This window comes from Mauremys mutica, chromosome 4 (genome assembly GCF_020497125.1).
Source record: "Mauremys mutica isolate MM-2020 ecotype Southern chromosome 4, ASM2049712v1, whole genome shotgun sequence".
Lineage (NCBI taxonomy): Eukaryota > Metazoa > Chordata > Testudines > Geoemydidae > Mauremys > Mauremys mutica.
This window is the reverse complement of record NC_059075.1, coordinates 37,984,874-38,002,409: the sequence shown is the minus strand read 5'-3', so window position 1 is coordinate 38,002,409 and position 17,536 is coordinate 37,984,874. Positions and strand designations below refer to the sequence as shown.

At 48.0% G+C, this 17,536-nt stretch overlaps 1 protein-coding gene across 1 annotated transcript in view; it reads left to right on the top strand.

Moving 5' to 3' along the window:
* TSHR (thyroid stimulating hormone receptor) overlaps positions 1 to 17,536 on the top strand; it is a 235,606-nt gene that overhangs the window by 112,767 nt on the left and 105,303 nt on the right. Inside the window, exon 3 of the mRNA XM_045012551.1 lies at positions 948 to 1,019. Coding sequence (XP_044868486.1) covers positions 948 to 1,019 — 72 coding nt within the window. The remainder of the gene's footprint in view (positions 1 to 947; positions 1,020 to 17,536) is intronic.

The following is a 17,536-nucleotide window of genomic DNA, read 5'->3' as shown; positions in this document are numbered from 1 at the left end:
CCAGCAGCAGCACAGAAGTAAGGGTAGCAGTACCACACACATCCCTACAATAACCTTGTGACCCTCACCCCCACTACTTTTTGGGCCAGGACCCCTACAATTACAACAATGTGAAATTTCAGATTTAAATAGCTGAAATCATGACATTTACTATTTTTAAAATGCTACGACCATGACATTGACCAAAATGGATTGTGAATTTGGTAGGGCCCTATAAATGAGAATTGGGAGGTGGTGTATGTTTCCAAGTAGTGAGCAAGGAATGGACTGCTCAATTCAGTATAACAGTACTAATCAGAAAGACGTCTACATTTTTCACTTCAGTTTTTTCAGAGACCCTTTAAATGCTTTGCCTTTCTCCATTGGAGAGAGGTAACTAGAATCAAATGGCACCTTTTCTTCACATCTCTGCTTCCTGTGTATCTTTGAGTCACAGCTGCTGACTTTACTAGCACAAATCAAGCTTATTGATGTGTGTTGGAATCACAAATTTAGGTCTCATAGCATTGCAGAGCCAATACAGTGATGAGAGAGGAAATTGGTAATGCATTGGACTGTAAGAAGATGCATTATGACCATTATGGTGCTGGACTTGGTTTCACATTTTATAGGATTATAACACAATATAGTAACATTTTAACTTTCAGACTTTAATTTCAGTTGTTGGGCTTTCCATGTTTTTGTCCCTGCAAGGTCTTTTTGGTCAGTTATTGGATTTCTGAAATATTGTGGGAGAAGACAAAGGTACTATTTTAGAATGGAAGTGTGTACAAATCAAATAGAACAGAGAACAATGCAAAGGGAGCCATGATGCAAAGCAAACATGGGAAGACTGGGAATGTAGAGAAATGAGAGTTGAGATGTAGGTAGGGCTGGAGCTATGCAAGGCTTTGTTACATTTCACTTCTCATTGAAGGACATTAGCTGACAAACACTTGTTTTTGTAGGAGGTTTATGGAGACTCATCTGAGAACAATTCCAAGTGGAGCATTTTCTAATCTCCCCAACATCTCCAAGATGTAAGTATCCTATTTTTTACACTTTAATAAAAATACTAAAAAGAACCGCTTCTTTCCCTTCTCTCAAAAAATTATCCTTGTGTGTGACTCTCTCACACATCAAGCTACAAAGGCTATACTTTAAGATATAAGTAGTAAACTTTAAGGGCTAGGGCCATATAGTTCCTTTGTACATACGAGTCTGTACAGCAAAAATTGGCACCATTATTAGCTGTGAGGATTTCAGTCAATCTTCACATCTTTTTTATTATGTATAGTCTGCACTGGCTGTTCTTAAACATGTAAACCAATACCAGATAAAGTAATACATCTGTTGATACAGAGGTGATAAATGGTTTTGTTCTTACAGTTCACTGTATATGAAAGGGTGGTTTCATCCATTATAACCATCATCCTGTTTTGTCACCATGCTGGTCTTGGGCTGTATTTTCAGTGCCTTGGGGCCATTTATAGCCAGTGTAAATTAGTCTTCAGGTTGTTGTAGTATGGCACAGTGGGGCCTGGCCCTTCACAAAGGCTGCACTAGGACCAGCAGAATGCTAAAATGAGTTTTAAGTCACTTTTGTCCTTGAGAGAGCAAACACAACCAGCATTGAGGAAATGTTCCTGAGAGCACAACTTAGATGGACCAGACATGTCATCAGAATGGAAGACCACCATCTCCCAAAACAGATCTTGTGTGGGGAGCTGAGTCAGGGCAAAAGAAAGAAGGGTTGTCTGTGTAAACCAGTGGTTTTTAACCTGGGGTGCACGCACCCCTTGGGTGTGCGAGATGCCCTTTCTGGGGGTGCGAGACATGCCAGATTTTTTTAGAAGGTAAATCATTAAACACACAAATTAAGCACAGGCATGTAAGTACAACTACTTTGTTTTATCAAACCTATGTATTTATTAATATTATACATTTTTAATGATTACTATAATATACAAAGTTTTTAAGTTTTCAAGTTTTTAAGGTAATTGTAATGCAAAATTTGATAATTTTGTGCGAGAACATATTTTGAGAACCAAAGGGGTGCAGGCTGCAGTAAAGGTTAAGAACCACTGGTATAAACTCTTTAAAGATAATATGAACAGCAATCTCCAGTGGGCTGTTATCAGTCCCAAAGAACTTGAGCAAATGGCTCAGAACAGGACTCACTGGCAGTCTCTGACAAGATCAGCATGTAACAGTTTTGAGCAGGTTCAACAAAATAATCTCCAGTCTGCACGTGAAAGGGACCAGAGAGCTGCATCATGAAACATCATAGAAACAGACTTCCCATGCCCTCAGTGTGGCTGACTCTGTGCATCAGGGTTTGGACTTCGGAGTCATATACATAACCATAGATGACAACTGCAACAATATTGTCGTCATCAGCGATGGACTAACAACATACACATAACCTGCCATCTCTCCAGATCAGCCTTATCTCAGGATCTTGCCCATAGTATTTTTAAAAAAGAATTAGCCAACTTAAAAAAAAACTTATTTACAGAACTGTAAAGCTGGTTTAGAGAAATAGTAGCCCACTGTGTAAGAGAGCTTCTAAAATGGGTATTGTTTTCTCCATACAAAGCATACCCCTAGTTTTCAGACCCCACCCCACACTGAAATCCATACAGGGTATCATCAAACTACTGGAACCCATATTCGATGGGGAACCCATACTGAAAGAAATCTTTTCTGAACCCCTCTCCTGGCCTTCAAACACCCCCCCCACACACACACACAATACACACCCTCTACAAACTCATCATCTGAAGCAAGCCATCCACAGACCAGGACACACCAACTCTAAGTGGCATCAGACCCTGCCAGAACAACAGATGCAAAACCTGCAGATACATCTCTAGTGCTACAATGATCAACACCTACCACAACACACCTTTCAAGATCCATGGATGTACCTCACCTGGTGCACTAAATGTTCCAGTAGCAACTATGTGGGTAAAACCAGACAATCACTACACTCTTGAATGAACTCACATAGGAAAATGATAAAAGACAACTCTGTCAACAACTCTGTCAACTGTGTGTGAACACTTTTCACAAAGTGATCATTCTATGTCCAGGTGTAGTCAATTATTTCACGGTCATGGTATAGTCAAGGTCCACACGCCAGAGAAAATAATTAAAAAATTATAATGATAACAATAAGTAAATAAAAATATTTCAGGGTCCATTCAAAAACACCTGACAGTCCAGATCTGGCCTGCTTGTTGACTACTCTATATCTGACCTATATATATATAATCAGTTCTCATCCTCAAAGGAAACCTGCACAACACTTTCAAAAAATAAGCCTGGGAGCTTAAATTCATAACTTTGATAGACACTAAAAATCATGGACTGGACAGAGGCACTGGATTTATGGCTTATTACAACAATCTGTAATCCACTAACAACCCCCACCTCCTCCAGTCTGCTTTTTCCCCTCACTCTCCTCCCTATGACTGGAGGAGTGTTAGCGGTCCACTTCACCTTGAATGGCCCCTTGAAATATGTAACAACTACTTATGAAAAACAAACTGTTCAAATCTTGTGTTTAGCAGTGACACTTTGAGTTAGGTCTAGTCTACACTACATGCCTATATCAGTATAGTATGACAAAGTTCCTCCTCTACCTCGGTGGGTCCTGCACTTATTGGCGGATTTGCTCATCTCACAGATTCACCCTGTGGGTTGGGAAGCACCCCAGAGACCTTCCCCTCTGGCAGAAGCCACAGTCCAGGTCAAGTCCTCCTGTGTTTTATCAGGAGTTAGGAGGTTTGGGGGGAACCCGGGCCTGTCCTCTACTCCGGGTTCCAGCCCAGGGCCCTGTGGACTGCAGCTGTCCAGAGTGCCTCCTGGTACAGTTGCACAACAACTACAACCCCCTGGGCTACTTCCCCATGGCCTCCTCCCAACACCTTTTTGTCCTCACCACCGGACCTTCCTCCTGATGTCTGATAATGCTTGTACTTCTCAGTCCTCCAGCAGTATGCCTACTCACTTTCAGCTTCTTGCAGCCTCTTGCTCCTGGTTCCTCACATGCACTTTCTCTCCTCTGGCTCCCTGTGGCCTGACTGGAGTGAGTTCTTTTATAGCATCAGAGGGACCTTAATGAGAGTCAGGTGCTTAACAGCCTCACCTGACTCTTAGCAGGTTAATTGGAGTCAGGTGTTCTCATTAGCCTGGAGCAGCCCCTGCTCTGGTCACTCAGGGAACAGAAAACTGCTTATCCAGTGGCCAGTATATCTCCCTTCTACTACTCTGCTATTCCCAACTGGCCTGGGTCTATCACAATAACTGTGTTGCTCAGGAGGTTGGAAAATCCACACCCCTGAGCGATGTAGTTATATTGACCTAACCCCCCATGAAGACAGCACTATGTCAGTAGGAGAGCTTCTCCTGTCGACATAACTACTGCCTCTCAGGGAGGTGGATTAACTACACCAATGAAAGAGCTCTCTCCCTTTGTCTTAGCAAGTCTTCATTAAAGCACTACGATGGCTCAGCTGCATCAGTGCATCTGTGCTGATGCAGCATTTAAGCATAGATTTGCTCTTAGTTTCCCAGACCTTAAGAACAGTTGTGTGTTGGCCTGAAAGCTTTTCTCTCTCATCAATGAAAGTTGATCCAATAAAAGATATTACCTCAGCTACCTTGTCACTCTAATATCCTGGGACCAACATGGATAAAACAACACTGCATATCTCATAGTAATATTTATTCTTCTTTGAGTGCTTGTTCATGTCAATTCCAATCAGGTGTGTACACGTGCATGTGAACGGTAGCTGGAAGATTTTTCCCATTGCAGTATCCATCAGGTCAGGCTGGGCACCCCCTGGAGTCGCACCTTTATGGCACTCAATATAGAGCCCTGCCGTCCCACTACCCACTCAGTTCCTTCTTACTGCCAGTGATGGTAAGCTGGAACTTCCCGTAGCCCTTGCTTTAGCAAGCATGTTCAACAGTTCTTTGTATATAGTTAGTTTATCTTAGTTGTTAGTGATTAGAGTTATTGGGGGTCCCCCCCTTCGATTCCCCAGAGCCATGGTATGCTGCGGTCCCGGTGTTTAAAAAGTGTGTGGTCTGCGCAAAGTACATTCCAAAGTGTGATCCACACTCCTCGTGCTTACGGTGCCTAGGGGAGGCCAGCAAAAGGATCGCTGTAAGATCTGCTGCAAGTTCCACCCTAGAACTCTTAAAGAAAGGGAGCAGTGGCTTAAAGTGATCCTCATGGAGGCAGCTCTTTGCCCCCATTCAGACCTGGGTGTGACGGGTTCGGTCACAGAGACCCCTTGAAACGGTCACCCGATGTGCTGATACTACCTCTGAGCCCATTTTCTCTGCCAGTTTGGGCCTCCAGAACCCTGCCTTGTTGAGCCAGATATGCCAGTCTGCTCCAATACAGACCCAGGGTCTGAACCACGTGCCCCAAAACTGCAGACTTAACTGAAAACGGCTCATCAAGTGCTTCTGTCTCTAGCACCCAGACACCCAGCTCTCATGTGATCCAAACCACAAATAAATTTGTTTTACTCTGTATAAAGCTTATACAGGGTAAACTCATAAATTGTCGCCCTCTATAACACTGATAGAGAGAGATGCACAGCTGTTTGCTCCCCCAGTTATTAATTACTTACTCTTGGTAAATTAACAACCAAAAGTGATTTTATTATGTATAAAAAGTAGGATTTAAGTGGTTCCAAGTAATAGCAGACAGAACAAAGTAAGTTACCAAGCAAAATGAAACAAAAACACACAAGTCTAAGCCTAATTCATTAAGAAACTGATTACAGATGAAATCTCTTCCCCAGAGATGTTCCAATAAGGTTCTTTCACAGACTAGATTCTTTCCTAGTCTGGACCCAATCCTTTTCCCTGGTACAGTTCTTGTTAGCTCCAGCTCAGGTGGTAACTAGGGGATTTCTCATGTCTGGAACTTGCTTTGTTCTGTTCCATCCCCTTATCTAGCTTTGGCACAAGGCAGGAATCTTTTGTCTCTTTGGGTCTGCACCCCTCCTTCTAAATGGAAAAGCACCAGGTTTAAGATGGATTCCAGTACAAGGTGACATGGTCACCTGTCCTGTGAGACCCCAAACCTTCATTCTTCCTGGCCTGACTCACAGGAAGGCTTGCAAGTAAACAGAGCAATGTACAATCAATTGTCTTAGTTGATGGGAGCCATCAAGATTCCAAACCACCATTAATGGCCCACACTTTGCATAATTACAATAGGACCTCAGAATTATATTTCATATTTCTAGTTTCAGATACAAGAATGATACATTTATACAAATAGGATGACCACACTCAGTAGATTATAAGCTTTGTAATGATACCTTACAAGAGACCTTTTGCATGAAGCATATTCCAGTTACATTATATTCACACTCATTAGCATATTTTCATAAAATCATATGGAGTGCAATGTCACACTGGGCTCAGGGGACCCAACTCCTACCGTGTCTGCATCGATGCGGAGCACCCCGGCACCATCATCAAGCTCGGTGCTGAGAAAGGACTTGTCCCGGCATGCTTAGCACTGGCACAGCACCTTCCAAGGCCCAGCGGAGAGCAGGCACTAATCCCACTCGCTGGTGCCTCAGAAGAAGCAGCCAGACAGTCGGTCACCTGTGGCTAAATCTAGAGTAGTGAGACCCCAAGTGGGCCACAGCTCCAGATCCCCTGTTAGGGCTGCGTCAACTCTTGCCCAGGCAAGGCAGTTGAGTCTGGGTTCCCCATGGGCACCAGTCCCTATGGACCAGCAGCTACAGCTTCCTTCGATGCCAGAAGCTTTCGAAGCTGCTCAGCATCTGCCACACCTTACAGCGCCGTTCTCGCCCCTAGGAGGGAGGAACCTTTGGCACTGACAGTCCCACCCTGCCCCCAGGTGCAGTCCAGAGGGAAGCCAGCAATGATGTCCAGGCACTCCCCTTCTCCATGTCCTTCAGCACTGGCCCATTCGGACAGAGAGCCTACTCGCTCCCCAAGCTCTTGACGCTCGAGGAACCAAAGCTCAGCTCCTCCGTGGTCTTCATTCTCGGAGACCTTGGAGTCAAAGTCTGACTCCTATCACTTTAGGAGGAGTAGGAGCCAACGATTGAGATCAGGGAGAGACAGGCAAGAGCCCCAGGTGTAGCCACCACAGTGGCAGAATCCACCACAGTGGCCATTCTGAACCCACTGGGCCTTTCACCAAAGCCAGGGAGGGGATTCAAGGGCACTGCTGCGCTGCGTCTTCTGTGGCCTCAGCCATGTTCGTCCTGCCATCAGCCATGCAGCTTCCCTCAGCGCCTACCCACATGCCAATGCCTTTGGCTGCAGCATCGTCGCCAGCACGGGCCTTGGCACCAACCCTGGTACCGCTGCTTATAAGGGCTTCCTCCTCCTTGTCGCCAGACAAGGCATTGGCAGGCATAGTCATAGCCCTGGTGCTTGAGGAGAACTGTGTGATACAGCAGTTGCTGCGAAGGGCTTCTCAGGGTCTGGGCATTAAGGCTGAGGAGGTACTCGAGGAAGCTGATCCCATGGTGGACATCCTCGCCCCCTCAGGGTCTTCTCTTATTGCCCTACCACTTATTAAGACTATTGTGGACACCACCAAGACCCTGTGGCAGCCCCCAGCTTCCTTGCCGCCCGCTGCCAAGCACTACGAGAGGTGTTATTTTGTGCCCTCCAAAGGGTACGAACATTTGTACTCCCACCTACCTCCTGACTCTCTTGTTGTGGACACTGCTAACCAGTGTGAGAGGCAGGGTTTCCAGGGGCCCTCCCCTAAAAACAGGGAGGCTAAGTGACTAGTCCTCATTAGGAGAAAGGTCTATTTTACCGGGGGTCTTCAGCTCCGTATTTTGAACCAGCAGGCCATCGTCAGCAGGTAGTCTTATAACACCTGTGTGGTGATGGCCAAATTTACGAACTCCTCCCGTCGGACTCCCGAACTAAGTTCTCAGCCTTGGTGGAGGAGGGGAAGCTAGTCTCTCGGGCTTCCCTCCAGGCCACGTTGGACAGTGCTGATGCTGCCACTGGGGTCATGGCTACTGGGGTGACCATGAGAAGGGGCTCCTGGCTCCAAGTTCGGGGCTTCCTTATGAGATCCAACAGACTATTCAGGACTTCCCATTTGAGGGTGTGACTCTCTTCTCTGAAAAGACAGACAAGAGGCTACATAGCCTGAAAGACTCACAAGCCACCCTCAAGTCTTTGGGCCTGCACACTACTGCCACACAGCGGAGACACTCTGAGATTCTATCAGCAGAACCGCCAGGACTGTTCTCGGAGGAGGAACAGGAGTGGGAGGAGAAGACAACACCCGTCTTCAGGCCGGGGCTCTGGCCAACCCAAACTGCCTTCTGGCCCCAAACAGGCCTTTGGAAGGTGTGGTCGAGGACGGCGCACCAGATCACAGACTGGATCTACCCCACCTTACCTTTTCCTCCTGATTGTCACCTTTGTGCCGTGCATGGTCCTGTATCACTTCAGACTGCTGGGTGCGCCGCATGGTAGAGAGGGGATACTCCATCCAATTCTGTGCCCTCCTGCCCTTCCATCCTCCTTCCCCATCCCTCTTCAGAGACCCTTCTCACTAGCAACTCCTTATCCAGGAGGTGCAGTCACTCCTATTGCTAGGGGCAGTGGAGGAGGTTCCTCAGGAGCACAGGGGCGAGGGCTTTTATTCCCGGTATTTCCAAATACCGAAAGCCAAAGGTGGCCTCGGGCCTATCTTAGACCTGCAAGAACTCTACAAGTTCATGAAGAAACTCAGGTTCCGCATGGTCTTCTTGGGCTCCAGCATCCCCTCACTAGATCCAGCAGACTGGTATGCTACCCTCGACTTGAAGGATGCATATTTTCATATCACAATCACTCAGCCCCACAGGAAGTACCTCAGGGTTGTGATCAACAGTACACACTACCAATTTACCGTCCTTCCATTCGGCCTGTCAACAGCACCTTTAGTTTTCACCAAGTGCATGACAGTCATCGCCATGTTCTTGCGAAGGCACCAGGTACAGGTGTTTTCATACCTCAACGACTGGCTGATCAAAGGCCGCTCCAGGACCCAAGTGGAAGCTCAAGTCAGATTCATCAGAGCCACCTTCAACAACCAGGGTCTTCTTGTAAACAAAGCAAAAGTCCTCTTTGTTTGGCTGGTTTGGTGTGCCTTAGTAGTGGAGAACCCCCAGCCTTGGGATGTAACTGCCATGCTCTATGCAATTTGTCCTGAATTGATACTCTCAGTAGTGTCCCGCCAAAGGCCGCTTTGTTACACAGGCTGACGGACATTAGGGTATAGCCTGTCAAGCCCTTTTAAGAGTCGGCTCACCATGGGATTAGCAAACACAGAGCGGCTCTCTGCACCTGGGTGGAAGGCTGAGATGGCAGGTAACTGCACCCTTATTGAAGACAACGAAAGTCCCTCCTGCTTCAGATGGCAGAGGTAGTCCAGAATGAGCGGCACCGAGGCTAGCGTCGGGGACGAATGGGGCTGCACCGATTGAAAATCTCTTCCACTTGGCAAGGTATGTGACTTTTGTAGAGGGTTTTCTGCTGCCCAGGAGGACCTGTCTAACCTGGTCTGAACAGGAAAGCTCCATCAGATTCAACAATGGAGCTTCCACGCCGTGAGATGAAGCGACTCGAGGTTCTGATGTTGAAAATGGCTAACCAGAAGTCATATAAGCAATTCCCTCAGACACTCCAGTTTCCCTGTATCACCACCAGCACCACTCCTTATGGGGTGAATGCTTATGCAAACCAATACCCCAGTAAAAGAGAAAAGGTTCTCCCGATCCCAAAGGACCAAGCCCCAGACCCAGGTTAATATACAAGTCAGAGCTTACCCACAAATCACGCTGTTGCCAGTCCTTTAGAATCTAACATCTAAAGGTTTATTCATAAAAAGAAAGAAATATAGATGAGAGTTAAAATTGGTTAAATTAAATCAAATACATACAACAATTGCAAAGTTCTTAGTTCAGGCTTGTTTCAGGCTTGATGGGATTACTGCTGTTTTAAACCAATCAAATCTCTGGAGTACAAACATCCCAGCTTGGATGGGTTATTCAGTCCTTTGTTCAGAGCTTCAGTTTCAAGCACATTCCTCCAGAGGTCAGAAGCAGGATTGAAGACAAAATGAAGAAAATGCAGCTGCCTTTTATAGTCTCTTGCCATGCAGCCTGTGCTTCCTTTGTTTCAAACACAAGCTGCCCAGCACATGGCGTGGAAGCCTTAGAGTTCTCTCCATAGGCATGTCCCTGCATGCCTTGCTGAGTCATAAGGTGTATCTGTCTTCTCTCAGTGGGTCAGTTGTATAGCTGATGGTCCTTCATGGGCCATCAAGCAGGCCAGGCAGTGCTGATGCCAGACTGTCTGGGGTCACCCAGAAGCATAGCACAAGTTTGAAATACAGACATACATACATATCTATAACTCATAATACAAAGGCAACACAAACATATAAACAAGATTATCATATCTGGCAAATGATAACATTTTTGCAGATATCTTATATGGCATATCTGGCTGATTACTTCGTGGGTGTTATCCCAGGAGCCAACATTTGAAACAGGTATAGAGCCAATACTTATAACTTTAAATACAAAAATGATACACGCATACAGATATCATAATCATAACCAGGAAATCATAACCTTTTCATAGACACCTTGCTCATCCCTGCTCTACCTCTCTTACAAGGTGGCATTCCTGGTAGCGATAACCTCGGCCAGGAGGGTGCCTGAGCTCAGGGCCCTAACATCAGAACCTCCTTACATCGTGTTCTATAAGGACAAGGTTCAGCTCAGGCCTCATCTGGCTTTCCTCCCAAAGGTTGTGTCGCAGTATCACATCAACCAGGACATCTTTCTCCCAGTATTGTACCCTAAGCCTCATTCCAGCAGCAGGGAGCAGAGGCTCCACTCTCTAGATGTCCTCAGGGCACTGGCCTTTTACATCATGTGGCAAACCCAGGACAAATGGCTACAAAGGGAAGGGTAGTAATTAGCCCTGGGGGGTTAAAAGGCCTCTCCCTATCCACTGAGGAGAGATAGCCATGGGGAAATAAGGTTCAGCTGGAAAAGGAGTTACCAGGGAACTAATTGGGTTCAGCTGGCCCCAACTGCTGGAGACCTTTTTAAACCCTCCCTGGCATGGAAGCAGGGGGGAGAGTGAGAGAAGCAGAGAAGCTGCCAGCAAGCTAGGTGCAGCAAGGCTCTGAACCCTTCCAGCAAGGAAGAGTGCACTCTGTCCCCAGAAGGGGAGTAACCCAGCACAAGGGACTTACTGAGGGAGGGATCAGCCAGACCCTGTGCAACCTGGAAGGATTTTGCTTTGCCCAAGCCTGTCTCTCCAAGGCTAAAAAGGACTGAGCCTGCTGAGGAGGAGCAGATACTTTGCCACAATCAAGAGAACAAAATTGTTCAGAAAATTGGTCCAGTTATCCATGGCAACGGTGGACAGAATGAAAAGTCAGCCTGTGTCATCACAGCTCATCTTGTCATGGATAGCGTCCTGTATTCATGAGTGCTACAACCTGGCAGGTGTTCCTGCAGCTCCAATCACTGCACACTCCACCAGGGTGCAGGCTTCATCAGTAGTGTTCCTGGCTCAGGTTCCCACTCAGGAAATCTGCAGAGAGGCGATGTGGTCCACCAGACACAATTTCACCAACCACTATGCGATTACCCAGCAGGCCAGAGATGATGCAGCCTTCGGACGAGCAGTGCTCCAATCAGTGGACAACTCTGACCCTGCCTCCTGAACTTGGGCTTGTGAGTCACCTGATTGGAATTGACATGAACAAGCACTTGAAGAAGAAAAAGTGGTTACTCACCTTCTCGTAACTGCTGTTCTTTGAGATGTGTTGTTCATGTCCATTCCAATACCCACCCTCCTTCCCCTCTGTCGGGGTAGCAGGCAAGAAGGAACTGAGGGGGTGGCGGGTCAGCAGGGCTCTATATTGAGCACCATGAAGGTGCAACTCCAGGGGGTGCCCAGATCAACCCAACGGATGCTGCTATGGGAAAAAACTTCCGGCTACCATGCACGTATGCATGCACACACCTGATCGGAATGGACATGAACAACACATCTCAAAGAACAACAGTTACGAGGCGAGTAACCATTTTTTTTTCAAACTTACCAGTTGAGCAAAATATGCAAATTAATAAATTTTAGAGTAAGTAAGGAATTCCCAATAAAAAATTACATCATAAGAAAGATGTGCGGAAGAAAACAAGTCCTCACTCTGCGTTTGTTAGCAACAAGCCAGAGACAGTTTATTACGAGCAATTGCAAGGGAAGACTGCGGTCGGACAGGGAGCCCCCCCGACCTTAGGCAGACCTTCCCCCTACAAGCAGTATAAGACAAGTATTTATACATTCCTGCTACATACATCAACAGCTAATGGTTATCCTTTGTTTATACAAATGCCCTTCAAACACTACCTTATCTCAAGGTTTCTGCTTAAATCAGCATTCCATCCTTATAAATTAAAAGCAAGAAGCAAGGTGAGAAAAGCAAGGCGAGAAGCAGCATCTCTTAAAACTCTTGCGTGGTTAGAGTTAGGGCTACCTTTCATTCTATTCTTAAATTGACTAAAACATTTGGCCTGCTTTTAATTCTGCTTCCACAGATGTAAAGTTCCACAATTATTTTACAAGTTAGCAACAGTATACTTTGATGTTACACTTCAGCAGAATCTATGAGAGTGTAGCTATCAACCATGCCAAACCCTTACAGCAGTATGGGTAAAGTAAAGTAAAAAACAGCATTCATCCAGCCCTTTAAAGAACTACTGGCAGTGGCATTAGTGATGTTCGCTATTCCTGATGTGGTGGAAATCCAAAAGAATTACTCTAGTTAATTTGAATATTTTGGCCATAGAAATTCATGAGATCCAGTGCTTGTAGCTTAGCTTGAGTGTGGAGTCTGTTTATTAGATAGATAGGTTATTTGATGGTACTACAAGGAATAAATGTGGTGTAGGGATGTTGCGTCAGAGTCAAATTTGGCTATTTGAGTAATTCATTTCAGTCTTTTTTCATGTAACTTTAGCACCCTCATGGCCAAGATGGAGTCTGCTGTGCAGGCGGCTCTGGGCAAGAGAAAGCACATGCAGGAATGCAGCAGGAAAAATCCCTTCCACCCCAGGGGCACCTGTTCCAACCCCCCCAGAGTGAACACACCCACCCACAGGAAAAGTACAATGAATGTAAGAAAGGGAGAGATTTATTTACAGAGGGATGAGAGAGAAATACAACAAGGGGAAATATTGGGGGAGCAGTAAAACAGGGCTGCATCCAAGCCAAGGCCCCACGGGCCCAGTGAGAGGACAGTCTGGAAGGGCAGACACCGAGCAATGTGTCTGCACACAGAGTTCAGGAGTCCTGAACAAAGTTCCAGTCCAGTGGTGAGTCTTGGGTGCTCCTGGTCGTCTTCGGTGCCAGTGAACTTTCCCCCCAACAAACCCCTCCGGTGCCCTCTTCTGCCGCTCTCTGCAAAGCCACACAGAGTGACCTTAACAATCTAGCAGCCTCCCTTCTTGTTCCCAATGCAGAGTCACAAGCCCCAGTACTCACAGCCCCACGCAGCTCTGGGCAACCATGATACTAGGTCCAGTTCCGGCCTGTCCTTCTCGGGCGATTCTTCCCTGGCACAGTGCTTCTCCTGGCTCCTGTCCTGGGGTGTCCCCAATCGGCTGCCCTGTCCTTCCCAGGCTTCAGGCAGGTTCTCTCTGTTTCCTTTGCAAGGGCCTGTGAGCTGCTACCTCTCTCTCCCTCAAGCTCCAGAGCCACCCCCCGGCGTTTCCCTCCTTCTTCTTCTTCGAGTGCTGTCCCTGTGGGTGCTCCACTCTAGGTGTCGGTGCGTCCCGGCGCCGTTGATCGGAGATTTTCGGTAGCAGTGCCTGGTCAGGACGCAGGCACTCAGATGGTATTTCCTGTCTCATTGGAATCTTCCTGAGCACCTGCGTCCTGCACCCCCCTCAGTTCCTTCTGAACCGTCCCTGGCTGAAGACAGAACTGGGGGCAGTGCTGCTTCTCTTCCCTGGTCTCTGTAGGAACAAAGTAACAAAGAATATAGAAATAGTTATTAGTTACATCCTAGTTGTTTCCCTTCCTTTAGTGTAGTTACATACTGACTTAGTTTAAAAAAAAATCACTTCAGACTTGTCTCTCGCTGAGACACTCTCCCCTGCCATTTCTAATTCACGATGCCAGGGGCTTCAAGATTCAAAAGGTGTGTTTCCTGTCAGGACTCCATGCCAAGGTTGGATGGGCACTCACATTGTGTGAAGTGCCTCGGGGAAGCCCACATCCCCACAACGTGCCTCCACTGTATGAGCCTCAAGTCAAGGGCTCGGCGCGACAGGGACCTGCAGCTTAAAATGCTTCTTATGGAAAAATCCCTGCAGCCGCTTTCGGAGACGGGGAAAGTTAAACCCGCTCCCACATCCTCCCCAGCAAGATCTGAACCAGTGGGGAGCATTGCTTCACCCTCTCTTGAGCAGAGGCAAGAAGCAGAGCAGTCTCATAGGAGAGACTTTAACAAGGGTAAGGGGTCTCCTGCGAGATCCCTACCCACTGTGCTGACAGCGCCAAAGGCAGGCGCCTCAGCCCTGGCTCGCCTCAGCTACAGCTCCCACAGACCGTAGAGGCAGAAATTCAAGCTCCCAGACACAGAAAGATTCCGCAGCACCGCATGCCTCAGGGCTAAAAATAGCTGCAGTGCCAACTGCGCGCTCTGCTCCAGTGCCAGGAAGAACGTCGGCACCGAGCCTGCCTCCTGCCCCCGTACCAGCAGTGGAACCCCTGCAGGGCACCTCCAACCGACCCACAGCACTGCTCACACTTTCACTTTCGCTTCTTAACACACTAGAGCACAGTCCAGGCTCAGCACAGCCCAGGGAGCAGGAGCAACACTTCTTCACTCAAAGCAACCTCTCAGTGCCACCTGAGCCTAACTCTCCACTCCTAGATACACAGGGCTTACTCTTTGAACTGCCACTCTCACCACCTGAACTGGCTACCTTCACTGACAGTGAACCTGATCTACAACAGCAAGCAGAGTTCTCCGCACCTCCCTCTCCTCTCCCACCGGAGCCTTTTCCACCTCAGGCTACAGTCTGCAGCCACCAGCCTCAGTTTCCCTACTTCGCCCCTCCATGGGCAGCACCTGGGTTTTCCTACCCTATGCCTTGGCCTCAGTGGTACCCTTGGCCACATCCTCCTACCACTCATCATCAGACCTCTTCCAGGAAACCACTACCTGCTTCTGTGCCTCGATCTCCAGCTCTGTCCACTTCTAGAGTACTTGAACCCCCTCCTGAGAATGTGAGTTATGAACCATATCCGGACTCACCGAACCCTAACTCTCCATCTGCTCCAGACGGCACCCTCTCTCCCCCACCCCCACAGAATGTGGATGACTGTAAACATTTTCAAGAACTTTTCAAGAGGGTGGCACTCAGTCAGGACATCCTCCTAGAAAAGGTTCAGGAGACACAACATAAACTCCTGAGAATCCTTCAACCCTCTGCGCCCTCAAAGATCACGCTCCCTATAAATGAGGCACTCCTGGAACCAGCTGACGCTCTCTGGCAAACTCCAGCTTCTTTATTACCAACCTGCAGAAAGGCCGAACGTAAATACTATGTTCCTGCTAAGGATGCTGACTTCCTATTTTCTCACCCACAACCGAACTCTCTCATCATGGATGCAGTCGCACAGAGGATGAAACAGCCACAATACCGGCCCACCCTGCAAGACAAGGATCTTAAACGCTTTGACATCCTTGGTCGCAAGGTTTACACGTCCTCCACCTTACAATTCAGGATTGCAAACTATTCTGCACTCCTCGCCAGCTACAACTTTGATAACTACAATAAACTTTTTGAATTTGCCTCCTGCATACCAGAGGATAGGAGAATGGACTTTAAATCAATTCTGAGCGAGGGCCAATTGATTTCCAGAACTGCCCTACAAGCCTCTTTAGACATGGTGGACACAGCAGCCCGTACGACTGCAACGGCTGTGATTATGCGCAGATCTTCATGGCTTTCTGCATCTGGCATCCCTCAAGATCTGCAGAACAAAGTGGAGGACCTCCCCTTTGATAAAGAGAAACTGTTTTCCAAAAAAACTGATGAACTACTTCATACAATGAAAGATTCTAGAGCGACACTGCGCACCTGGGCATTCACCCATCTCTTCCCAGGGGACAACGATACCAACCCTACCAAAGACCACGTACACAACAGTATTATCGGCCTCAACTCAAACCATACAACGTAAATAGGAATCGCACTAGACCCCCTAAGCGCAGACAAAATCAAGCTCAAGCAACTACTTCCCATCCATCTGGGAATAAATAACAATTTTGAAATGTTGGTCGAGGGTCTGTGCGACCACCCCTTGATTCCACAGCCTACTTGCCGATTTGGCCACCACCTCCAGAGTTTCCAACATGCCTGGCAGCGAATTACACAGGACCGCTGGGTCCTCAAGATAGCTCAGTCCGGTTACCCTATCCCATTCATATCCTATCCTCCTACTCTTCCCCATTCCCCGTCCCTCTTCAGGGACCCCTCTCACAAGCACCTACTTTGCGCAGAAGTGGCTCATCTTCTACAGCAGGGGTCTCAAACCCAAATGACCACGAGGGCAACATGAGGACTAGTACATTGGCCTGAGGGCCACATTACTGACACCCCCCCGCCGCCGCCCTCGGCCCCGCCCCCACTCCACCCCTTCCATGAGGCCCCGCCTCCTCCCACCCCTTCCCTGCCCCCATTCCAACCCCTTCCCTGAAATCCCCACCCCAACTCTGCCCCCTCCCTGTCCCCAGGGGGTGCAGGAGGGGTGTGGCAGGAGCTCAGGGTAGGGAGTTGGGGTGTGGGGTGCAGGAGGGATGAGGGGTGTGGCAGGGCTCAGGGCAGGGGGTCGGGGTGGGTGCAGGAGGGATGAGCGGTGTGGCAGGGGGTCAGGGCACGGGGTTGGGGTGCAGAAGGGGTGTGGCAGGGGGCTGAGGGCAGTGGGTTGGGGTGCAGGGTGTGGCAGTGGGTTCAGGGCAGGGGGTTGGGTGCAGGGAAGGGGGTTGGGGTGCAGGAGGGGTGCAGGGTGCAGCAGCTTGCGGGCCACAGAAAATAACTTTGCAGGCCACATGTTTGAGACCCCTGTTCTACAGCTAGGCGCAATGGAGCCTGTGCTGATGCAACATCAAGGGAAAGGTTTCTACTCCCATTACTTCCTAACCCAGAAAAAGACCGGGGGATGGAGGCCTATACTAGACTTACACCGACTGAACAAATTCATGAGGATACAAAAATTCAAAATGGTCACACTGGACACAATAATTCCTGCACTGGATCAAGGGGACTGGTTTACAGCACTCGACCTACAAGACGCCTATTTTCATATATCAATTCATCCAGCTCACAGACGCTTTCTACACTTCACAATCAGTCACGACCATTTTCAATACAGAATTCTTCCTTTCGGCCTCTCCACAGCGCCGAGAGTCTTTTCCAAAACTCTAGCTGTGGTC